Source organism: Ciconia boyciana, chromosome 5 (assembly GCF_034638445.1).
Source record: "Ciconia boyciana chromosome 5, ASM3463844v1, whole genome shotgun sequence".
NCBI classification, from domain to species: domain Eukaryota; kingdom Metazoa; phylum Chordata; class Aves; order Ciconiiformes; family Ciconiidae; genus Ciconia; species Ciconia boyciana.
The window spans coordinates 29,906,332-29,930,635 of record NC_132938.1 but is presented as its reverse complement, the minus strand read 5'-3'; the positions used below and the strand labels follow the sequence as shown (position 1 = coordinate 29,930,635).

Below are 24,304 nucleotides of genomic sequence, written 5' to 3'. Positions count from 1 at the left end.
ACAAACTAGCAGCCACTAGCCCAGCAATGGGCTAATTTGTTTCATGGGACAGGTTCATCCAAACTTTTTCTGAGAAATACTGACACTGAAAAAAGTAAAAAAAAAATCTGCAACTGAATATATAATTTTCAGGTGCCAAAACAAAAAGAGAAAATAAACTGCAAACAAGGGTTAAACTTGCATGAATTATTTCAGATCAGGTTTCTCTATTTAAAAAAGCAATAAACATCACCTAGGTAAGTAATTTCATAGTCTAGTAAGTTTTCATAGTCTGAAGATAAAATTCCACAGTATAAAGCACTATACCTTCTGTAAATCACAGAAAATAAATGGTTTCTGAGATGTGTAACACTACTGTATTTATACTGTAGTACTTCTACATATGCTGTTAGGAAACTATGAATGATACCTTAATAAGAGATCAGGAATTCTTTGAATATACTCAGTACCAGATTTTCTGTACCAAAAAAGCAGATTTTCATACAGGTGTGATTAAAAATCAAGATTAGTATCTCCAGTGTGACATGCAATGTTTCTCTTTGCCATGAAACTGGAAGACAGCTGAGTACCATCACTTAATTCTGAAATACACACTGAAGTGTCACTAAAGGTACTTACTGGCTGAGGCTTGAGGTTGAATGCGAGGTATTCCTCCATTTGGCACTTGGAAGTTTGAGTCACTTCTGCTGTTTTTCACAGACTCAGCTTGGATGTTAGATGTCCTGGACAGGTTTGGAAGACTACGCCTTAGTTTTTCTGTAGGAAATAATACAAAGGTACCACATGTAGTCTGATGCCGGCCAAAGTTCATGTTATGAACCCATAGTTGAACCCCAAATCTAAGTGACACAAAATGTTAGGCATATAAAACTACACTGCAATTTAAAAGCATATTTTGTTACATTAAAGTTCTTCCATTATCTTGAATTAAAGTTCTATATTATTCTCAGATCTATCATATACAAAATATTTATATAAAAAGCAAGAATGTACGTTTTTCACCTGTGGTGAAAAAAGTCAAGCATAGTGTGTTTTGAAATTGAAACATATCTGGGTGATGATTCTCTGGGTTTTGTTCTACCATTACGGAAATTGAATAGGCAAACCTAATTTGCAGTTTTGCACGCTTTCTGAAGTCTTTACCTAGAAAGTTATTTATAATATAGAATGCTTGCCTGAAGATTAAACACACATAGTAATTGTCTGAGTCAATTTTGGGACTACCCAGTCCCATATCAGCACATTATACAACAAATAACAGCCACGCACTTGGAAAGAAACTCTTCACACACACCATTCAAAATTACTGAAATGTCCAGTTATGCTTCATCTTTCACATATGACTTGACTATCTATTCAGCTAATGCTGGTTCTTCAAGGGTCTTCTAAAATTTGTACCATTGCTCACAGAATACAAAAAGATGCCATTAAATATCTCTCAAGTCTAATGACATTCTGTGTATCTCCAACCCATGCAGAGCTGGGTTGATGACATACTTCAGATATAAGACTGCAGATGCCTTGTCAGGATGAGCGGCCAACCTGATTCTGTAGAGGGATGCAGGAAAGAAGTACGCTAACCGTGCACAAGCACTGAAGATGAAAACAAAAGTAGGAGTCTTCATAGGCTGAATATTCCTACAAGTGTACTTTCTGCACATAGTAGTTTGCATAGCAGTTGGTACATTGTTGAACTCTGTTAACCAAATTTCCCTCTAACCATTCGAGAGAAAAAAAAACCAAACAATTTTTTTGGCTGCTGCTATATCAACTCTGAATATCCAAGCAACATTCGACTGCACAAAAAACACTGCAAGAGAATTCCTTAGAAGTGTTTCAGAAACACATGATCACACGCTCTATTTTGATCCCTCTGGTATGTGGGATACCAGCTTTTGGTACTTTGCCTCTCATGGGATATTTTTGTTGTAACTCATCTAGCATGCATTAAGACTTTGACAGAACCCTAGAAAAGAACAGGAAATGAATTCTTAACTAAGTCACAATATAATTGATTAGCTTTTGTGTTATACATTTTCCTATATACCTAAAACTTCCCCAAACCACTATTACTAGATGAGACTTAAGCTAACCCTTCCAAAGATACTTGAATAGCTAATTAAATTTGCAGGATCACCTTCCCCAAAAGTTCCAGCCTAACACATTGATTTTCCTGATTAAAATTCTAAAATTTCTTAGTCAATGAAATTCTGTGTCATAGACCTCTTTGCTATTTTAGGGAGAAAAAACACCCAGAAAATAAATGGTTTAAAAATGCATTTCTATATCATCTCTATTGCAGACACTTTGCATCCAGCTTACCTGAAAGATGAAAAAATAAGGTGAATTCTTAATACCTAAATGTGTATTATTTCTGAATTCAAGATTTTATTTGCCAGATAACAACTAAATTTGTTAAAATGGCAATATGCTTGTGAAATTTCAGCCCAATTAAAGGAGTTTCTGCCAGACTGCTACCAGAAAAAAGTACATTCAAGAAGGAAAATCATATCAGGATATGATATTTTTTCTATGCCAATATAGTATAACTGTGTCAAGTTTACTGCAAGCTTTACTTTTTATTACACAGCAGTTTGCACAGCTTTGAGATATCTAAAGTATCCAACAAAGGCATGACTTAAGTACCAATATTTTTAAGGCTGTGTTCATGCTCAAAGGGTTCAGAATTCTGCACTGCCAGAAGAAAGCATTCAGCTATCTCACAGGCTACAGGCATGCATAAATTGCCATGTTACTCTTATCTGACCACAGTTACTTCATCTACATTTTATTCTGTCATCTGCAAGGCCTAACCCTACTGGTAATTTATAGTTTCCCTTGGGTTCCGCTTTATTTTAGTACATTTGCCTGCCAAAGATAGAACTTGGTCACCACGAAACTCCATTACACCACATCTAAAATAAATAAAAGCCTATCCACTCATCTGACTGTAAGGTTCCCCAGCAGAACTTAAACTTTGCTTGCTCTGCTCTTCCTTCATCAACTCTGAGATTAAACCATGATGTTAACCAGGCATATAGTTTTAGCACTGCACACTGACCAAAATCCTTTACAGGAACAACACAACTACTTGTGTAATGAATTTGAGACAGAGCTTTTTACCTTCACTTTTGACATTACTAGTCTGCAAATCTGTAGGATGGCCTTGAAGTGAAAGACGAGGTTGCTGTAAACGACTAATCATAGGTTGGGGCGACACTCTACTGTATTCTATGCTTCGAGCAGGTGATCGGGAGCGAGGTGAATTCCTTGGAGATTGTTTTGGTGAAGGCCAGGGAGAACTGCGAGGTGATGGTGAGAACCTGTTAACAGCAGGGTGCACTGTGTGATGTGTGCCATCTTCTTCATCTTCTAAACTCTGTGCATCAAGCTCCTGATCACTGAACGTGCCTCGCCTTGTAGAATTGCAAGAAGAACCAGAACTACGCCGAGACGCAGTTGCTGCATACTCTTGCCGGAGGCCTGGCAACAATGAGAACATCGTTTACTTGCTTCCAGCCCACAAATGGTTCAAACTAGAGACAGTGCATACAAATATCTACCCAGTGCTCAAACTCACATTTGGCTCACCTTAACTCCATTTATTTGTAACTTAACTCCTTTTATTTGTAACTTATTATAACTCCTAAATTAATTCCAGATTAGTATCAAAATAGTTATCTACCAGCTGATAATGTCTTGAAATACGTAGGTGAGCTCATTCCTTTTCCTACTACAGCAGTCATCAGTATAGGTGTGTTGTGTACTACTTCATCTTCTCTCCCACACTGGATACTAGCAACACAGGCTACACCTTAATTTTGGTATAATGGAATATCCTATCACAATTATAGCAGCCACAATGAAATGTCTCTTGCAATGTACTAGTAAATGTAACAAAAAAGCTATATGACAAGCTACCCCTAGAGAAACTAGAGTTGTTAGACCAGTGGTCTCCCAAGTCAGGGTGCATGCACCCCAGGGGGTATGGAAAACAATCCACTGGGGTGCAGGAAGAAAATTTTGTACTACTACTAAAAGAATATTTTTAAAATAGCATTTATTTCATCTTTATCTCATCCTCTTTAAAAAATTTCTATTTTTGTATACATTTGTGTATTTTTGTGTATATAATATATTAGTAAACTAGTACAGTGTATATAATTTATAAAAAAATGTACATATATATATTGGGGGTTTGGTTTTTTTTTTTCCACTGACAGTGGTACGCAGTAAAAAAGTCCGGAGACCACCTACTTAGACAACTGAAATTACTACCACTTTCTGCAGTCTCAGAGGGACAAAAAGATAGACAAAGTCTCAACTAAACCTATAATAAAAGAGAGACTTCTACACAGGTGCTTTTCTTCACTATTCTTTGCCATATTGACTTTACATTTTGGTGATTTAAATCATGGTTTAAGCACCGATGTCAACAAGACTGGATTACATCGGGAAGGCACATATCTCCTGAGAAGACTGGTGGCAGGCAGCAGTCCAGTCTAATGACCATCCTTCTAGCATATACTATATGCTACAAATTCATACTCTCCCTTGCATTTCTTTTGTCTGCTGTTCATAAAGAACACTGCTGCACAGCAACTTCCTTTCCTTATCCCGGAGGCAGAAGTCCTTAGCCAGCCTTCTCAGGAGAATAACATTTGTATATCCATAGTAGAATCTACACCCCTTTTCCATACCTGCTAAGCAAGTGCTACTGCATTTATTCCATCAAAAAATACCAACTGCTCCACTGTGTTTTCAGGATGGACAATACTTACTTTCTTCCTGCATTCGTGCTAGAATTTGCACATCTGTAACATCATTCAGCTTGTAATTAGACCCAATAGAGTCTTCATCCATCTCTGATGCACTTAATTCACTGTCCAGAGAGGACTGTGGACTTAGCGGAGGATTTCTATCTGCTGAACTTTTAAGATGACCTATGGAAAGAAAATAAAGTAATAGGAAATGGTTAAAAAAAAGGGCAGAAAAGGCAAGCTGTATTTCCTTTCTTAGTAAAAGAACCACCAATCTGAAAACAGATTATGACTGAGACATTGGGTCTGACAGACTATTTGAAACATTTGATTGTGAACCTAGGCTGAAAATATAATTTACACAAGCAGAGCTTAGCCATCACCTTCTAAAAATAAGCAACTTTATAAAATCATTATAATGGTGGCAAAACAAATTAATGACATACAATCTGGTCTACCTGTATCAAGTTTCAACTGCTATGAAGTTTGCACAGCTCTTATAGAAAGAGCAACTGCATACCTGTTCCACTTGTGCTTTCATTCTTGTCTCTGCATACTACCTTGTAACACATAAGTTTGACTATACCTTTCTTGACAATAAGGACTTGCCGATCCAATGAATATTGATTCTGTTTGAAATGCTTAAAATACAGTTTATCTGAAAATACTACCTTTTCTATGTACACGCCTTTGCTAAAATCTAACATACCAGAAAAACTCTTCCTGTTTGCTGCCTTCTGACTGACACCCCATTGCCAGTTACATTTCATCTCTGTCCTGCAGGCAGATACTGTGTTGTAGCATGTAGCTGCTCTGCATGTAGCAATGCAGAGCAGAACTACATAGATTAAAACAAAACCTGTGTAATGGGTCTGGTGAATATACTGCAGTGCAAGCTTCCCTTCACAAGTCCACAGTGAACCACAGGTAGCTGGATTGTCAATGCAATGTTTTTTCATCTTCCCTGCAAGCTAACTTGAGTTAAAGTATATGTAATAAGCCAATATTCTGACTTCAGAGTAGAGATATGTTCCAGGCATCAATTTTTCTGATGCAAAGAAACTGTCTATGGTGCAGAATAAAGGCAGGAAACATTGCCAGAAGTTAGCGCTTACACTGATGACTGCAAAGCCTCAAGGAATGCCTTTAATTAAAACACATGCTTCTTCCTTAGATTATATTGTTCACATCTCAGAGGTACTGATGGATATATCGCATACCAAATGTTTCAGTTAATAAGTAATAGGGTAGTTGCAAAGACTTTACAACTACCAACACCTAACCTTTAAACACCTACTATGCAACTTCTATCCCAATCAATTACAGGGCCAATTCTAGAAGCCGCTTACATATGTTGGGACTCCACAGAACTAACGCTACATGTTTTGGTATAACTGCTAATATGCATCAGTGATCTTAGAGACACAGACATTCATAGAAAACATTTTAAATGTATCTCATGCCAGAAAGTCTGTAAAAAAGCCTTTCCTATAAAGCTTAAATACTGCACGATGCAAACATCCTACAAAAGACTGAGAGGTTTTTGGTGTCTTTCTTACTCTAGTTCTAGTTCTACTCTATTTGAGCACGTTTTTGAGAGGAAGAGGAGGAAGGGGAAAGGGAGAGACCAGACACACACACACACACACACTTACCTGAGGTACCAGGAGGTATGAGCTGTTTCACTAAAGCAGATTTCACTGGTGTTGAGGAAGGAGAGTTGAAACCACTGCTGTAGGGGCTACTAGTATTTGGACTATAGGAGCTTGCGTAACTGACTGCACTGAAAGGGCTGCTGTACAAACTCTGTCTCTTCAGAGCTGTATGAAAGAGGAGGAAAGTGACAAATTATACTGAAGGACCCAGTGAAAAATGAATACAATACTATATGATATCTTCAGTGTGATTTAATTACTATACAATCCAAGTAGAACATTTCAGTCATGGGGAAATTTTTCAACTGATTTCTTCATCTCCTAGATACAACCACACCATGGAAGGAGTAGGAGAAGAGGGCAAAACATGACAGCAACAAATATTTTCCTTGTAAAAATCAGATCTAAGATCACTACAACTGATCTCTTCAAGATGTTCAATGTAGGCATTGGGAAGGAAGAGGGAAGCAACTCAAAAGATAGTAGTAGCTAAGCTACAGTAACATACGTCCTATGCACAATTACACACAAACTAGAGCACACCATGAAGCCTAGTTTGCCAGAATTCACAGACCTGTCTAGATCACACAGTATTTGAACAGTAACCCCAAGACTGGCACCACAGAAGTAAGCAATACCACCTACAAAATTCCACAAAGCATACGCTAAAATGAAAAACCATTAAGCATGGCAAATGCTTCTGTTTATATTTCTGGGTACCATGAACCTATTGGGCACAATAAAGCAAACTGACTGTAGGATTATTCCCTTCTGTATACCTCCTGTTCTAATGCTTTGGGATTTTTATGTCCGTGAGCTCCAACCCCATATACAATGTAAAATCTAAAATTGGGTACTTTCCTCTGCTATTTATTGTAAATATTTCACTGCTAAAGTATTTTCAGAGGCATTTTAACCACTGGCAAACATTTTCAGTATGATACTGCAATTCCCCTAGTTGCCAGGTATATGATTTGTATAGTTACTTAAATGACTTTTGTTCAGAAATTTATGTTTTATTTTAATGTAATAGAAGACGGAACTTCAATGGGGGAAGTGGGAACCAGAAGAAATTTGGTCACTTCTGGTAAAATCAGTTCCTTCATTGCTGAAAGTATTTTACACTAAATGGAACTGTATTTTAACAAAGAACAAATTAAATTGCAAAACAGTAAACTGAAAGCTAGAGATCCAAACTTTACGATATGTAAATCTAGATTAGATTAAGTTGCAGCTCACCTAGCTGCTAGAAGCTAAACTCTCTCCAAGGCATGACAGTATTGAAACTATGCATATATATTATAAACTGACAAGAATAGCCCTGGCAAATCTATGGCAATACACTCAAGCGGTTCTTAAAAAAAAAAAGGCAGAAATTAAGCTAGTCAAATAATATTGTGTGACATTTCTGTTACTGAAAAAGGGCTTCAATTAATGCAGTAATAATTAGGCTACTGATAGTAGTGGACAAAAAAAAAGGAACTGAACTCTATTCTACTGTGCCAGACAACTTGGTATTAATTTGTTTACTAAAAATCCTTTTATTCAGTGTAAGATTTTTTTTTTGACATTACAAGAAGCCAAAAGAGACTACAGTTGCATTAAATGCTGCTTTAGGCAGCAAAGCCTGCTTCAGCTCCTCCTCCCATCCTACTTTGCTCTTGGTCACTACCTCTTCAGTTGTTCAAGTGCAAGCAGTGGTGGGGCTGCGCTATTATCCAGCCTACTAAAGTGGATTTAGGTTACAAACATCTAGAGTATTTTAACTGATTGCATCAGTGAATTAGTTTTTAGTAGTGCCCAAAAAACCCCCATATAATCTAACCAAATGGATGGCAGAATGCAGCACAGAGGCAGAAGCAACAGAAATTAAAGTTGATTTTGCAGCAGATTCCTTAAATTGCCCCTCAGGTAAAGCTCCTATCTGCTGTTTAAATCAGTTAATATTATTAATAGTGTTTTAATTAGAGTGAAAAGACAGTTATAGATACAGGATGGAAAGTTTATATTCCAGCTTTCACTGCAAGTCTTAAATGATATGCACTAATTTCAGCAATTAGTGAATTAAATGAATTCTAGCAAGTATTCTTGAGGTACCTCCAGTTTATTTTGAGAGTGTCAGAAAGGAAATCTCCATTTTATTACATAGCTCAGTTAACAAAACCAGTAATTACAAGCCAGTTGTATTCTGGTTGACTCTGGTGAGACAACTCCTTTGATAACAAGTTCTCCTGGCATTCACATAGGAACCCCTAAGCATCTATTCCAACTGAATCTTTGTTCTCATGCCAAAAAAATTTACTTTTCATCTCTTGCTGAAAATGACAGTAAAAAACCCTAAAATGTAAGTCTGCACAACAGTTCTTTATTTTGTACTTATTACACAGACAAGTATTTTAAAATATTAACCACAAATTAGAAAACAATTGTACTACTATAACCTTCAAAACAGGCTCTTTGTACATATCCATAATGATACAAAATATTTGATTGCATACAGATTTATTTAGATGAAAGAAAGCATACTTTTGTTACATATAAAAAGTATGCTCTGGTACATGATGAAACTTTATACAGTGCAGTAGTTTTCATCCTAGCTAATATGAACTTCTACTTGCCTCAGCACTGTATTTTTCCCCAGAAAAAAAGCTGGATCCCAAATGGATTCAAAAAATGGATTCAAACCATTTTTCTGGCCTAGAATTCCTAAAGTTTTTCCAACAGGGATTTCTGTAACTTAGGAAGACATTACTATTTTTACAACAGCTAGAGATATGGTCTTTATTAGGAGTGTCAGACAACATTTGTAAGTCAGATAACTCATTTTAACATTAAAATGATGCTGTATTAAATGAAACATTAGCTTACAACAGATTACACATTAGCTTTCAAAACACCAGAGGGAAATGTTAATGATAAACATTTACTTTAATGTAAATTTTCTTTTATAAATTCAGAAACACTATGCAGCATCTAATTTATTTTAGTCAACATTTGGTTAAATTGGTCTTGAATCTCTCTTGCTCTAGAAAACAGGAATAGAAAAATTTGAGTGCAGAAAACTCATGCTTAGGTGGTTCAAAAAATCTACTGTATGAATCAGGTGCAATTTTTCCAAATGCTAGAGACCTGATATTTTTGTTACAATTAAGTGACAAATTTCTTCTAGCAGTCCCCATAGTAATTCAAAACAATCATTAGCGAAGTCTATCACTGAGACCAAAGTTAGCTAAATAATGGTTGGTTTTGAACAAGCTCAATGCTTAACTGAAAAGTCAAACTCACTCAGTATGGAAAAATATAACAGTTTTTACACATACAGCCACACAGTTCTCCTACTGGCTATAGTGATCATGCGTTTGATTTCAAATATTTAAATAAAAATGCTGCCTCAGTAAGAACTGCAATATGACCAAAGTTACTCTTTTCTAATTCTGTGCAGCTATGTCTTAGGGAAGCATCTCTTCCAGAAATTCTTCTGCCTAGTATTTCTCTGTTCCTGCAGTTGCTTTCTTGATGTGCTCTACCTCTCTATGATTGTAGACCACCATGTGTTGGAAGCCATGGTTTCCAGCCAACATGAAATGCGCTCTTGCACTTTTCACCAGGGACTTGAGGCATGGCTAAGAGAGGTCTTTGCACCAGAATACACCTAAGGTTACCCCTAGTGGGAAAAGGCTTCCAACGCTGAGCAAGACTCACTCCACAATTGTAAACCTGAACTAACTAGTGACAAGGCACTGTGCATCCTGTGTTCTCAGTAACTGCCCACAGTAGCATGGAGCTGAAAGTCGCTCTTCTCTGCTTTATTATCACGCAATGGAAAATACTATTTTATATGAAGGAAGAGGCAAATATGGAATACAAGAGTGAATTTGAGACTGAGGAACAGCAAAAATAGATTAGATTAGAAAGACATAACAACAGGAACTGACAAAGAGAAAATAGTCAAGGCAAAAGAAACATCAACAAGGACTGAGGAGTAAAAGTAACAGTAGTATGAAAAGCCTTATCCACAGAGACTGGGAACTGAAACTGATAACCTATTACTAGTTACTGGTTCAGTTTAAGTAATGGGTCCATGAGGTACAAGTACTATGTAAAATACAAATCACAAGATATTCCAGAAGTTGTGGGATAGGAAACACACACAAGGTTACACGCAGCACTATTTGCCTTCTCCAGTGGGGCTTCCTACTACTCTGTATCTGTAAGTAGGCTGGTTGCTCCAAAGAACAATTTTCTTTTTTGTTACAAATTCATTTTTCCATGCAACCTGCTCCAACCAGCAGTATTAGTACCCATCTCTTCTACCACTCATATTTCCCCTATTAATACTACAGGTGAATTGCAGGTATCACTGCCAGAGGCAGATTCTCAGGTCTATGGAAAAAAAGACGTAAAGTTGCCTACACACGTCATTTGAATAATCAAACTTTCAAGTTTGTCCATTTCATAGGGAAGCTTCCTGTCACGCTGCTTGAACTATGACTGAGTTTTTGAAGATACCCTAAGGGTAACAGAATTTGTGCTACTTCTGGAAGATGTCTACTCAGTTCTGAAAAGAAGTTAAACCATGAACAGAATTGTTCATGCTTAACCTAACTGCTACCCAGTCCTAAATACTCAGTAGTATTCAAATTCCCAAACTTGTATCATCATTCATAAATTCCTGTGATCTGGGTACTTTTCATTGTATAGAATTTCAGTCTTTGCCTGTAGCAAGCTTTATATCATGTTAACTGTTCAGGAAAATTGTTAATAAACATTCGTCAAGGCAGCATACACAAAGCACAAGAAATAGGGAAAGATCAAAGATGACTCATATTGAAGGAACTTTCACTATTATGCCCACAGTTTTTATAAGAATAAGAAATGGACTTTTCATGTGATCTACCAACAATGTTTTCAAATTTTATTAAGAACTATCTTAGTACAAACCAGAATAAACACTGAATTGTTCCAGAAAAGAATCCAAAGAGGGGAAAAAGTTACAGTCAAATAAACTCAGCACAAAGTTTATGTATAACTGTGTAAAGCAGCTGGTAGTTGGGAACACTCCTGGAACTGTGTGTTCACGTATTCTTAGCTCAAGTCCAGCCATTCTGCTAATTCCTGAAGATAACAGTTAAAAAAAACAAAAGATACATCACACATAGTGCAAGACTGCAAAAAGATGGAAACACAGGGAGAGAATAGGTATTAATAGCAAGAAAGAGAGTTATGTCTCAGCATAACTTTTTTTAAAAACAAAACAGACATAGGGTCTAACAAAGAAATTAAAATAAAGCAAGAAACCAGCTGGATAGAGCAGTCTAATCAGACCTTCAGCATTTTGACATCAAAAAGGCTGTGAATAAAAGGGTGGAGAATGTAGGCTTTCATCCTCACAGGGCCAAACACGCAGTCCTTCTCCAGTTTTGAATATAACCAACTAATTTTATTAAGGAAGAATCACGAACTCTGGATTTTTTTAATCTGACTGTGACAAGATCTTAAGTTACTGGGGATGGGAAGAAAATAAATCAATATTACCTCCCCAAAGTATTTAAGAACTTCAGCCTCCATTTCCTTAGATGAAATAAAATAGCTCATCTAGCAGGAAACTAAGTTCCATGTTAACATATTGACAAGGATCTAACAATTATGATAGTTTAATACAGGCTTCTATTTTAAAATCAGAAAAGAAAACCTCCAAGTTAAGGACATTATTTCTTCCTGAAAACTTCTGACCAAATTGTAACTATGCAGGTAGTAAAAAACTCTGAAATCATGACTCATGGTCTAATGCTTCCTTTCATTTTATTCATACAGTCCAGAAAATGAGTAGAATGAATTACTGTTTCCAAACCATAATGAAAACTTTAGACAGAAGTAACTGCTGGATCTCACCCTCTTCTCTCACAACTATCAGCTAATTCTGACTCTGTTTCAGAATAAACATGTACAACTCAGTGATGTTAGTATACAGGAACTCACCCAACATTGTCTGTTCCAGCCTGTGGATCAGCAACTTTTTAGCACATTCAATGTCAGGACTTGGGTAATCCAATACCTGCCTGCACCAAACTAATGGACTGACACATTTTTGCACTGGAGTCAGTTTCTTCTTTGGGGACGTATATAACCTGAAAAGGAAAGAAAAAAAAAATCTATAGAGACAGACAAAATGAGCATAAGATCAGGCATGTAACAAAATAACACATACTATAGTATTTCTATATTTATACTATATCTACAGTACAATCCCAAAATATAAAGAAAGCACAAGTTTTACCTTTAAATTAACTATTCTGGATACAGTATAATACTGATAACATATGGCTACCCAAGGACTTCTGGCAAGAAGTGATGCCTATATTGCTACACTGGGATATACCAACTGATAATGCCAGAAAAAAAAAAAAAAGTCTTAACTTTTCAGACACTGTGAAATTGTCCATATACCTAACGTGTCACATAAACCTGAAAAGACTAATCCTGATTTGTACATTTAAGTAACATTCACCTGAATGAACAAAATAAAGCACTATGCAGTATGCAACTATTGTTTTCCTTAACACAAAGATGTAGCAAGTGATAAGCATCTTAATAGCCAAGGAATAGTGCTAAAGTGCACAGAACACTTCTATTTCAGTAGCCTTGAACAATAAACATTTTATTTTTACTTATAATTTGTATCCTAGCACCTGATCCTTTAGTTTTCCTTTGAACACAGAACAAAGGGACTATCTCTGTCCTAAGGGGTATGCAGTCAAGCATTAAAAACAAGGAACAAGAGATAATGCACATAGGAGAATAGAGAGAAACAATGAGACCATATTGTTCTGCAGGACATGCTGAGGCCTTTGCCCATCAGCATCTCCATTCATTTATTTGAACATCTGTGTTCCATGACTGAAGAAAGAAGTATTCCAGTTTAAAGGCTCTAGAAATTTAGCTGAAAATTTCTCCTCCCTCAGCAAAAAGATTAAAGGAAAAGTCATAACCAATCACATGCTCAAAGTTGGGATATTTAAGCCTTATCTTTGGCCTAGAACCGAACTTGGAAATATGCTTCAGCAAAAGACAAGAGTGAACTGCAAGATCTACAGCTCTAACTAGAGTTTATGCGTATGCAGAAATGGTTAAATGAGTGTTTCTTCTAGGATTAATGACAGACTTCATACCCCAAATGAATATGGTTGTATGCCACACATTGTAACTTAGGAACATTTGACAGCCTAATCAACCATGCTTCCATACAAAACAGACAGCAAAAGTTCTTGTTTCCTTTATGCCAATGACATCAACAACACAGAAGTTATTTCCCACAGCTCTATTATGAGATTATTAGCTGATCCTTCCTCTGTAATTCTAGAATTTGAACTCAGTTTGTTCTATAAACAGCTTTAAAAGATTTTTTTTTTTTAATTACTACCCTTAAGGTCACTTCTTACAAAAGCTTCCCAAGAAGCATGGTTATAAAACCACCACGAATATCTCACCCAAAACACTGATCACTTTGTTTAGAGCATGCTCTGAAACACTCTTCCCTCAAACACTGAAATTAGAAAGCTATGTTAGCAAATGCAGGAGAGAGGATTTTTATTAGCTGCCAGGTTTTCAAACAAAAATGAAGCCATTTGTAACAATGCAAATAGCCACTGCCACGTGCTATAGTTCATGTGGCTTACGCTCTGGCCAGTACGACGCTGGTCATTAAAACTGATTTTGTAGAAATCCTTACAAAATCCTTCACAGGAACTCTGCCCACAAGAAAAGCTAAGAGCCCATGACATATTTATAGCCCTGAAGATCCTTGGAAAGCACAAGAATCACTGAATTTTTACAGTTTTATGTAAACAATTACACAAATTGCTATGCTTTCTGCAATTATTTGCATATAGTTAAAAGTAATGTTTAACATTTAATAGCTCTCTAATACTTCGAATTTACTGACTTTTTAGCATTTATTTGCCTGTACTCTTTTCTGTCCTAAGGTATGTTTACACAATACACAGAAGCGTCAAAGGCAACAAAGCCAACTTTTGTTCTGTACAGGCTATGCTCACTCCTAGCTCTCTGGATAACTGACATGCCTTGCTGTGTTTGAGAAGTTCCATGCACTATTTGAAGTGTTTACAGTAATACCCAGTATAAGAGGCAAGAAACTGAAGTGCACATCCTCTTTGAAAAAAAAAAAAACAAAAAAAAGGGGTATCTTCAACAAACCTACAAGACTACTCTAATCAAAATGGCACCTGGTATTTTAAGCTCTAACACATTCTTTTCTGCAATTTCCAATTGTTGCATTTGTTTGACAAGTAGTTTATTTACTGAAGCAATCCAGGCTCAGGAAGCTCCCACTTTTCCACCTCCCTTTCTAACCAAACATATATTGCAGATTCTCCCACCTCTTTCCAGTCAACTGTTTTTCCTTTAACAGCCTTTGTTTCACACCTTACATTTCAAGAAAAGACAGAACTTTAGAATATACGTATTTCATGCAACTCCACTACCTCATGACAAACAGGTGTGCATTGATGCAGTAACACAATGGCTCTTTCAGGACAGTTTCTTGCACATCATGCAATTACAAAGTCTCATTATTATAAAGCAGTGATCTTAATTTCCTATCTGACAAAGAACAGCCAATCTCAAGTTTTGAAACTGACTTAATTCTACTTGCTTTGCCTAATTTGGATTAAAAAAAATAAGACAAAGGGCAAGGCTAAGAATCAGAGTGCTGCTTCTACTACTTCTTCCTCTCTTCCCAACAGCAGGAAGGGAAAAAGAGCAGAAAGGACACTGTGAAGCATGTACAAATAACTTCATACAGCTAAGTGATCGTCTTGGTCAAACTACTGTTTGATCCAAAAGATATAGGTCCTCCTTAGCTGAAGAGCTTTCCAGAAGAGATTCATTCCCATTTGTACCTGTTAATGCATTCTACAGTAATGCAACAGCACTGACTGTCAGCACAGCAACTTCAAGACTGAAGATTACCAGTATGACTTCATACATCTTTAAACACTACTACATCAGTTTCTCAAAACAGGAAGTTGAAAACGACTGAGGAAGCTGACAGCTTACAGTTACCACCCGTATTACAAATGTTAACACACCAGAAATCTACACTCCAATTTCTCCACAAGAGAGTAAAGACTCTACAATTCAGTGACACAAGGTCAAGTAAAAGAAAACGGTATGTAAAAAGAAGCCCAGGAGCATTAATCTATTTTGAAACAGCATTAAGAAGCCCAGACACTATGATTCTGCTGCACACAGTAATATTCCCTTCCCTCAGCTGTCACTAGTCAACTATGCTACAGCAGCACCAATCTGAAGTTTAAAGCAGCCGGGGGCTCTACTGATTAGTTCCAGGAAGACGCAGCACAAAAAGGACAGGGCTTTTGCAGAAAGGCTACTGGCACTACAAGCTCATACGGTAATGGCAGCCGAATGGGGCAAGCTGTAGCATGTTGCACTGGGACACAGCTGAGTTGGAAAAGGCTTTGAAGAAAGAGGACATGACATTGAGGTAGGAATGGAATATCTGCATAGGGATTACCTCACCTGAGGAACACCTCCCAGTGCATTAAAATACAAGAGGCTAGTTGCCACAGGCATGAAACCAGAAGCCAAGATTCTAATCAGGAAGAAAGGAAGAGTCTTTTTGTATCAAAATCCTTCTACTGCTCAGTACAAGAACAAGGGAAAAACATGCAGATGAATATGAAGTCACAGATCTGAATTAGAAAGCAGATAGCAACTGGAAGGAACTTTAATTAGAGCTTGTTTATTTTAGCTACATTAACTTTAAGCTAAAACTGGCAGGTACAATAAAGGCAATGAAACAAGAAAGCAGATAAAACATGTTGCAGGCAAAAGCAGGATCAAGAAAGCAACCTTAAGAGAAGATGTGAAGAAAAAACAGGAATCTAAGGACAGATTGGCAAGAAATTCCCCTAAAATACAGGAGGGAAATTCCACAACAAAAAGCTACTAAAAATAAATACATCAGGAGACAATAATGCTGGACAGTCTTGGAAATAGACAATTTAGAACACAACAGGGTCAATCTAAACTTTTAGATCTATCTAAAACTTTCAGGAGATCCTATTTGGAGCAATTTAAATAAGTTAAAATTTAAGATGGATTTTGAATAAACAGTTACAGGTAAAGATCTGAAGAGACTCTCTGGTTGTAAAGAAAAAAAGGCAAAAACTAAGTGACATCCCTGCACATATCTGGCCCCTAGATTTCCTCTTTCCTCCTCTCCCACCCCTGCAAAATTCCTATCCTGCAGTTGTAACTGACTGAGACACATTGCTCAGCCTGTAATTACTAATTTGTTGGTGTACTTAACTGAATGCTTCTAGTTCTGAGATGCATGAGTTATAGCAAAACTCCAGGTCTCTCAAAATAAGGAGATGAATACTACAAAAATGCTTTGATAAACTCATTAAACCTTCATATTAAAGCAGCACTTCTCAACTACATGATGCGATTTTCAAGTAGAATTGAGAGGATTCAAAGAGCTTGCAAAGTGCAACTGGGAACACAACTACCTTCCTGTCACCAACAATTACAGATAGTTAGCTGTGCTCTGGCTAGTTGCTGGAAATTATAGCCATTATTCATTTCCTCATCTCAAAAGAACACATTGCTGTCTGAAAGGGATGTTGTAGAATGGGAAAAGGGGCCTTCAAAAGCTTGGAAGGCTCCTGTAACACCATCATGTAGCTTCCCCAGAACCGTCACACAAACTCTGTACAACTGTCCACTGTTTGAGAAGCTTTTCAGAAGCAATTTGTTAGAGCATATATGCTCTAATGTGGTACTGTTGATACTTACATGGAATAGAGAAAAGTTGAGAAGTTCTGTGTCCTATTAAATGTGTTCCAAAATATAAGTCTGCTTAATTACTAGGCTTGAGAGCTCTACCAACACCTACAAAAAGTAGAAATGTCAATCATGCCTAAACAAGACATGATGAGGTAAATTTCAGGAATACCATTAAGACAATAAAGGAAATTCGTATCGAAGCTTTCACAGTATCACAATATCTAACATGTTTAAAAGCCATAAATATCACACAAGAAGTTAGAAATGGAAAAAAGTTCTTCCAACAGTCCTCAAACATCCATTTCACAACAAACATATCTCAAAGACATTAGTCAAATGGACTATTATTTGATGTTACACCAGTTGTTTCATTTGACAAACTGTTAACTTCTCCGATCCTTAGTTCTCTCACATGCTTCTTTCCAACTTATCTTCCTAGTTTGAGAAGCCATTATCTGAATTTGGTTAAAAAACCCAACTTTAAATCAGATTGAGATTTAATCTGCCACAAAATGAAAAGCATGAATTTCTCTTTTACTTAGGTCACAGGGCAGGAATTGATCAGAACTTGTCTAGTTTCCAAGAGGTCTAACCCACATTAATACAATGCCATTTTAGCAGCTGAAGAGGAAATGCTGCAATGTAATTCAGCAATGGGAGTTCATTAGATGCAGCTCTATTCTAAAACACTCACCCTATACTTTACTAGCTCACTATGGCAAACTTTAGGGTTCCAAAACATAAAGTTAGTGCTCAAAGGACATTAAACAATATGAGCTGAAAGACTATCATTACAGGTGACAATCATGTTTTCATCCTCTGTATCTCAAAACAGCCACTTAGACAACTGACTGGAACGGATGACTAGAACAGAGACGTAGCCTATTAAAAATAGGCACCAATTTAATAGAAATAACTGCTGAATGAGAATGTGTATAATAGTAAAAGTACTTGCTTTCCATTTTAACTAAACAGGATACCAAACCAGTATGAGGTCTTCCAAAACACTAAAAATATTACTTTGAACTATTAATATAAACAACCCACCAGTAATTTCACTTTAAACACACAGTAACTGCCTTTTGTTTGTAAACTAAGTCAGTCAGCTGTTCGCTATTTTAGCCCTACCAAGGAGACTTTTGATTGCAGTGACAGGAAAACATTGATAAGTGCTAGGCTAGCTGTTACAGCACTACCATTTAAAGAGGACGCAAGTGTTCTGAAGTTTGCTGAGCAATTATATGTACAAAACCAATACACAGCAAGCTCTATACTCTTTTATGCACATACCACATATAAATTTTGAAGAAGTGCTGTACGTTTTCCTCACATTTAAAAGAAAGCTCCTCAGAAAGTTTAGGTAAGTGACTGTGTAATAAGTTGCTGCAAAGCAAGTTACAGTGGATTCACAGCACATTAGCTAATCTACAGTAATTGCCCACGTGTGCACACTTATCCTGCAATAAACTTGGGACAGCTCACTTTTAAAAAGAAGCATAGCAGGCCACCTTGCGTACTGTTACCAAGTTGTCTCGAACGTGCTACACATCCACACCCAACCTTACCCAGCAAGTCAAGCAAGGAGCTGTATACCTCATCCTGCCTCTCTGATTTCTCCACTCTGGTCCCCCTTCCTGCCCTTTTGTCTTTAATTAATTAATAAAAAAAGGCCTGTTCAGATTAAAATTTGAAAAAATTTAAATTTAATCCAATCTGGTTCAAGAATAGCTACATAGGAACACCCATAGAACAGATTACCAAAGCCACTGGTAACTCCTTGAGGAAGTAATTAGCAGGCCTAAAGCAAAGTCTCCATGGGACTAGGCACCGCTCAGTACTGTGTGCATGTGTGCCTATATGCAACCTTCAGTACCTATTAGGAAGAAAGTTTCAGCATATTAAACAGGATTCAGAAGCATACGGCCAAGAAACTCAATCTAACTTCACTGAAATATTTTTAGTAATTTACCATATGATTTGAAGATTGTCTCATGTGCTAAACTGTTTAAAACCTAAAAACATATCTGGATTTAACTAACCACAGTGAAGAAAAACAAACAGGCAAAAATATAAACAGTCCCAAAGTTCACTAATACTGTAATGCTGTTTTAATAGCTAACACTGCTACTAAAGCAGCAGTACCAAAGTTCTTTTCACTTGTTAGTAATTTAGGCTAGTTCTACCTTCTCCTTTCATTTTTCACTTTACACTTCTGTCCTGAGTAGACTTGTCTAAAAGCATTTAAAGAATTAAAACCTAAAAATAGGCTCATCACCTCCAAAATGGAGTTTTAAGAAAACAACACATCACATTCCAGTATCAATTTCAGTCACAGTATCAACATCTTAAATTCATAGCCAAACTTCACAGGCACTAATCTCATCTGAGCACTAACTGTAAAACAATGTAATTTTAGCAGTGAAGAAAACTATTTCTTCTGCCATTACAAGGCTGCAAACAATTTCATAATGGGGTATATGAATACATGGACTGAAAAAATGCCTGTATTACACAAAGCAGAGAGAAGAACAGAGATAACCAGCACCCTCCATCATCTATTATCTCCCACAGCAAGGTCATTCTGAAATCAAAAGTAAAGACAAATCTAAGCTTCTCTATGTAGACAATCAAAACAGGCAAGATGAATCAATTTTTTATGCATAAACTGTGATTTAAGTTTAAGATTTCCACGTGAGGTTTCCTCGGCTGGTAAGTGGTCTTTGATTTCTACAGTGGTATAATCCCATAATTTAAACAGGATTTTGGGTTAAGCAGTAGTGATCCAAATCCATTTGAACCTGAAAGAGTTCACATGAGGTTTAAATTTCATTGAGTACATTCACCCTTTCAGTTACTTTTTGAGTGACCTTGCATAACCGAGGCCTTAAGAGTGGGATCTTTATGAAAAAGTTTAAGAGAAATCCACTTACATCATCCCTCCTATTTTCACAGGCTTGCTTCTTTTTGATTGCTTCACTAGCCCTCTGAAAATTCCCTACTTCATTTAGAGCAATAACCTCCATTCATCAAATGGAGTCAATCAAGTCATCCTACCTTCATAAGATAAAAAATGGTTTTAGAGTATTTAGTGCCTCAACAGTTGAATTAAATGGTGTTCAGAAATTCCAGGAGTTTAATTTCCATTTGTATAGAGCAATTTGGAAAAAAACCCCCATCAATCTAGCCAAACCACATATATCATTAAGTGCATATTAAACTATAGCATGAAAAGACAAAGTTTATCTAATTACATAGCCATATTTCTTGATATGTACGACAATAAGTTAACACCTGTTTTTTTCTAGGTGTATGCTTTTGTGTGTCATTGTCCCATGTCTGCAATTGAAAATTAGTATTATAATTGCTAAAATATTAGGAAAGGAATGAAGACACATAAATAGACTGCATTTAAGTTTTGTTGTCTTTTGAGGACTAGAACTTCTGTAGAAACATGACTGAAGCCACAGTAACAGGCAGGATAAGTAACGTGCCACACACCTGCACCAGCAAGAGCAGTGCTCAGTGAACTATGCCGCCTGCCCATGAGTGTCCAGAACTGCATCAACAAAAACACACAGCATTTATGCTGTCACTGTCACCATATACTCTGTTGTGACATTAACTTCCACTGAAGAGATGCATTATGTTGTCCATGATTTAGGATTAATATAAAAAATGATAACATCTATTGTCACTAGAATTCATGACATTCACAACTTTGGCCATCCCACTCCAAACTTACTGTGCAAGTTTAGTATATTCTATTTCCCTCATGTGCTATAAGCCAGTAAGCAGATTACAAGGCATAAGCTGAGAAGTAAGAGCAGCTGCCTTGCACAGACTCATCATCTGGAAGATGATGCCTTGTGTTAATTTAGTAAGCTCGTGTTGGATGAGAATAAACTTATGCTCTCATACTTCTCCAGTGGATCAGGCTGGATGTCAGGCAAATGACTTCTCTGAGGAAGCGCACACATTGTCTCCTCCCTGAGCAACTAAAACATTGCTCATGCATGGAATCATTCCAGCATTTTTAAAGGTGTTTCTAACTCTGAAACTGAAAGACATTTTTGTTTGTTTGTTTTTTACATTAGTCTGTGTGTTTGCTCCAGAAAGAGACCTCTGTAAATGAACCTACAACCAGTTCTGACCCAAGTCAGACTGCTTTCGTCACACTTTTCCTCCCTGTACATGCTTCCCTTGTGTTTCTCTGTTGACACTGTGCTCCTCCCCACTATTTCTCCTGCAGCTCTAATGCTGCTCCTCAACTAGTGTCACAGGAAACTTCACGAAGACAGCTGGAGAACAGCATGATGTTAAGAGAGAGAAAGCCTTCTTGCTTCTCAGAAGCTCATCCAAGTGTAATAAAGACAAGGTGAACAGCCACCTGCAGGTGCTTCTGCTAGAGCAGCAGGGTAAGCAGTCCATTTAAAAAGAAAGGAACCGCCCAAGATAAGCCATGGTCCTACATCGTTAGCAATACATGAAACACCTAAGGACAACACATTTATGAGATGAAGGAGTAGGGTACATTTGCTGCCTTCACAGCTGAAAGAAATCAAGGCTTAAAACATGTTTGATACACATCTGAAGAAGTATAACAGTACCTGTGGGCTAATTCTGCACTACCCCAGAATTTTTCCACAAGTTTCTCAATGCCTCCACACCTTCTGAACTTGTGAAAACACTGGCAATTGATTTTGCGGCGGAACTGGAGCCTGCTCTGGTCTCCAAGTGACCCGATGTTAACACTCTCACCGTGGCCGAACAAAAGCAGAGCTGTAGGCCTCCAGGGACGTGCGATGTGATGTGCAGAAGCCAAAACACCCTTCCCCTGCAGGCTTCAGTACATCCTGGGGAGCTAATCCCTTCATCCAGCCCCAGCGGGCGAGGCTGCCTCCCCACACAAAGCCCCGAGACCACCTCCGACACCAGGCACACAGCTGGAAACAGCCCCTTCCTGCCGGGGACGGCGGGGTAAGGGGAGGACGGTGCCTTCCCCGCCTCCCGGCGGCAAGGGACGGGGGAGAGGGGCGCCCCCACCCCACTCCCCACCCCGGCCGCCTCCTCACCAGCCGGTCTCGTCCTCCTCGCAGCCGGCCAACCGCTCCAGTTCCTCCGGCCTGAGCACCGCCGCGTCGTCCAGGAGGCCGTTGCCCTCCTCGCCGGCCGCACCGCCGCCGGGCTCCTCGAGGGGCGGCCGCCGGGCGGCGGCCCTGGGGCTGAGGCAGCGGCCGTCAGACGGGGAGGCGGCGGGGGGCGACGGGGAGGGCCCGCCGCTCAGGAGGCGCTTGGGGCTGGCGGGGGCGGCGGGGAGGGCGCCGTGGCGGCTGCGGAGCTGCTCGTTCTGCTTCTCCAGCTTCTTCACCAGCTCCTGCAGCTTCCGCACCTCCGCGTCCGCGTTCACGCCCGAGCCGACGTCCTCCATGGCGCCCGCCGGCAGAGGGGCGGCTGCGCGGGGAAGGGCGGCCGCGCCGCCCCGTCTACATGGCCGGGCGGCCCGTGGCGGGGGAGGGCTGCGGCGGGGCGGGCCGCGGGCGCTGCTGCTGCCACCGCCTCCTCAGCGGCGCCGGCGGGTGGTGGCGGGGGCGGAGGACGCGCATCCGGCCGCAGCCGCCATCTTACCACCTCCCCCGGCCCGGCCCACCGCCCTGACGTCATGTGCGTAACCCGGAAGCGTCACCCGCTCGCGCTCGCTTTTCCCTCTGTTGGGGTGGAGTGACGTTGCTGGGGGTGAGGTGACGTTGCCGGGTGTGGGACTCCCCCGCGCGGCTGGGGCGGCGGCCGGTCCTGAGGTGCTGCCGTTCGCTTTTCGGGGCCCTGTCAGGGAAGGCTCTGCCTCGCTGCCGCCTGGCGCCGTGTGAGGGGCTTCTCCGGCAGCCTCGCTCCTAGGGCACAGCCTGGCGTGGCCTGGCCTCCCGTCCCGTCTCTTGGGGGCTGCAGTTGTGCGGTAAGCTCCGGGATACCTTCTGAAAATGCTGGAATCCCCTAAAGGATACGAGGTGTGCTTCTGGTCCGAGGCCCTGGCGATGGTCTTGGGCCCTCTGTGTGTGACAGGCACGTGAACTGTTCCCTGAGTATCACTTGAGCCTTTTATGTTGTATAAATATATTCATATAAAAAGTGACATGAAATTGTCTTCTACAACAAGACTCTTACACTTTTAGTTTTAAGGAATTAGCGGGGCTTGGGGGTTTGTGTCACCAAACTTAATCTGCTGGCATCGTGGGGATGCTCTGCCCGCCCTTTCCCCATGCCAGTGCCCTTAATGCCATCCCTTCACAATTTTTTTCCTCTTCTCAAGCTCCATCTACTCTACAGCTTCATTTTGGAGCCTGCATTTGCTGGGGAGAGGAAGAACACCAGCAAGTGGGCTGGGGGAGGACTGGAGTCTGCAGGGAATGACACTGCAGATGAGCAACATTTACTAGGCTCAGGGAGGGAAGAAGGGAAACGAGACAGGGATGCTCAGGCCTGTGGGATGTGCTGAGAAGGTGCGAAACCTGGGGGCAGTCAATGCCACACGACTGTGTTTGGGTTGCGTTAAGTATGGTGCGTGGACTGCTGGGGTGTTGAGGCTACCAGACATGACTCTATGGCACTCTTATGTACGGGGACAAGGACGGGGTCACTTCCTTGCCTTATGCAATACTATCCCCTTACACGTTGAACGATTACATTACCTCTTTATGTACAACATTGTTTGAGAGTTTGTGCTGGGGTGGTTACCCACTGTTACTATTAGATCCTTGCCAGAATCCAGGCCTTTGGTCTGTAAATACAATTTATGTCATTGTTTCCTCCAAACCAACATCACCTTAAGTATTTAACTGTATTAAAATACTTCTGGGCTAGTATCTTTTAATAAAGCAATTTAAATTACTCCTGTGGTAATCTGTCTTCATTATCTGCTAGCAAAACAAACTTTTTATCAGCAGCAAACTTTACCACAGATTTTGTATAATTGTCACAACTATAAAACTATTAAACAGTTTTGGCCTGTGAGCTGAGACCTTTGGGACTCTGCTCGTTGATACCATGTTAATAACCATCAATGGC

General features: G+C 39.2%; 1 protein-coding gene across 2 annotated transcripts in view; it reads right to left on the bottom strand.

Annotated features, from left to right (window-relative positions):
• Nucleotides 1–22,893, bottom strand: part of SLAIN2 (SLAIN motif family member 2) — a 36,823-nt gene extending 13,930 nt beyond the window's left edge. The window contains exons 1-6 of one of the 2 annotated variants that reach the window (XM_072861282.1): nt 22,318–22,893; nt 12,395–12,543; nt 6,416–6,580; nt 4,782–4,943; nt 3,124–3,483; nt 619–756 (exon numbers count right to left, since the gene is read on the bottom strand). In XM_072861282.1, the coding sequence (XP_072717383.1) occupies nt 619–756; nt 3,124–3,483; nt 4,782–4,943; nt 6,416–6,580; nt 12,395–12,543; nt 22,318–22,673 (1,330 nt within the window). In that variant the 5' untranslated portion in view covers nt 22,674–22,893. The remainder of the gene's footprint in view (nt 1–618; nt 757–3,123; nt 3,484–4,781; nt 4,944–6,415; nt 6,581–12,394; nt 12,544–22,317) is intronic. The other variant, XM_072861283.1, reaches the window with a different exon arrangement.
• Between the last annotated feature and the right edge of the window lie 1,411 nt (nt 22,894–24,304).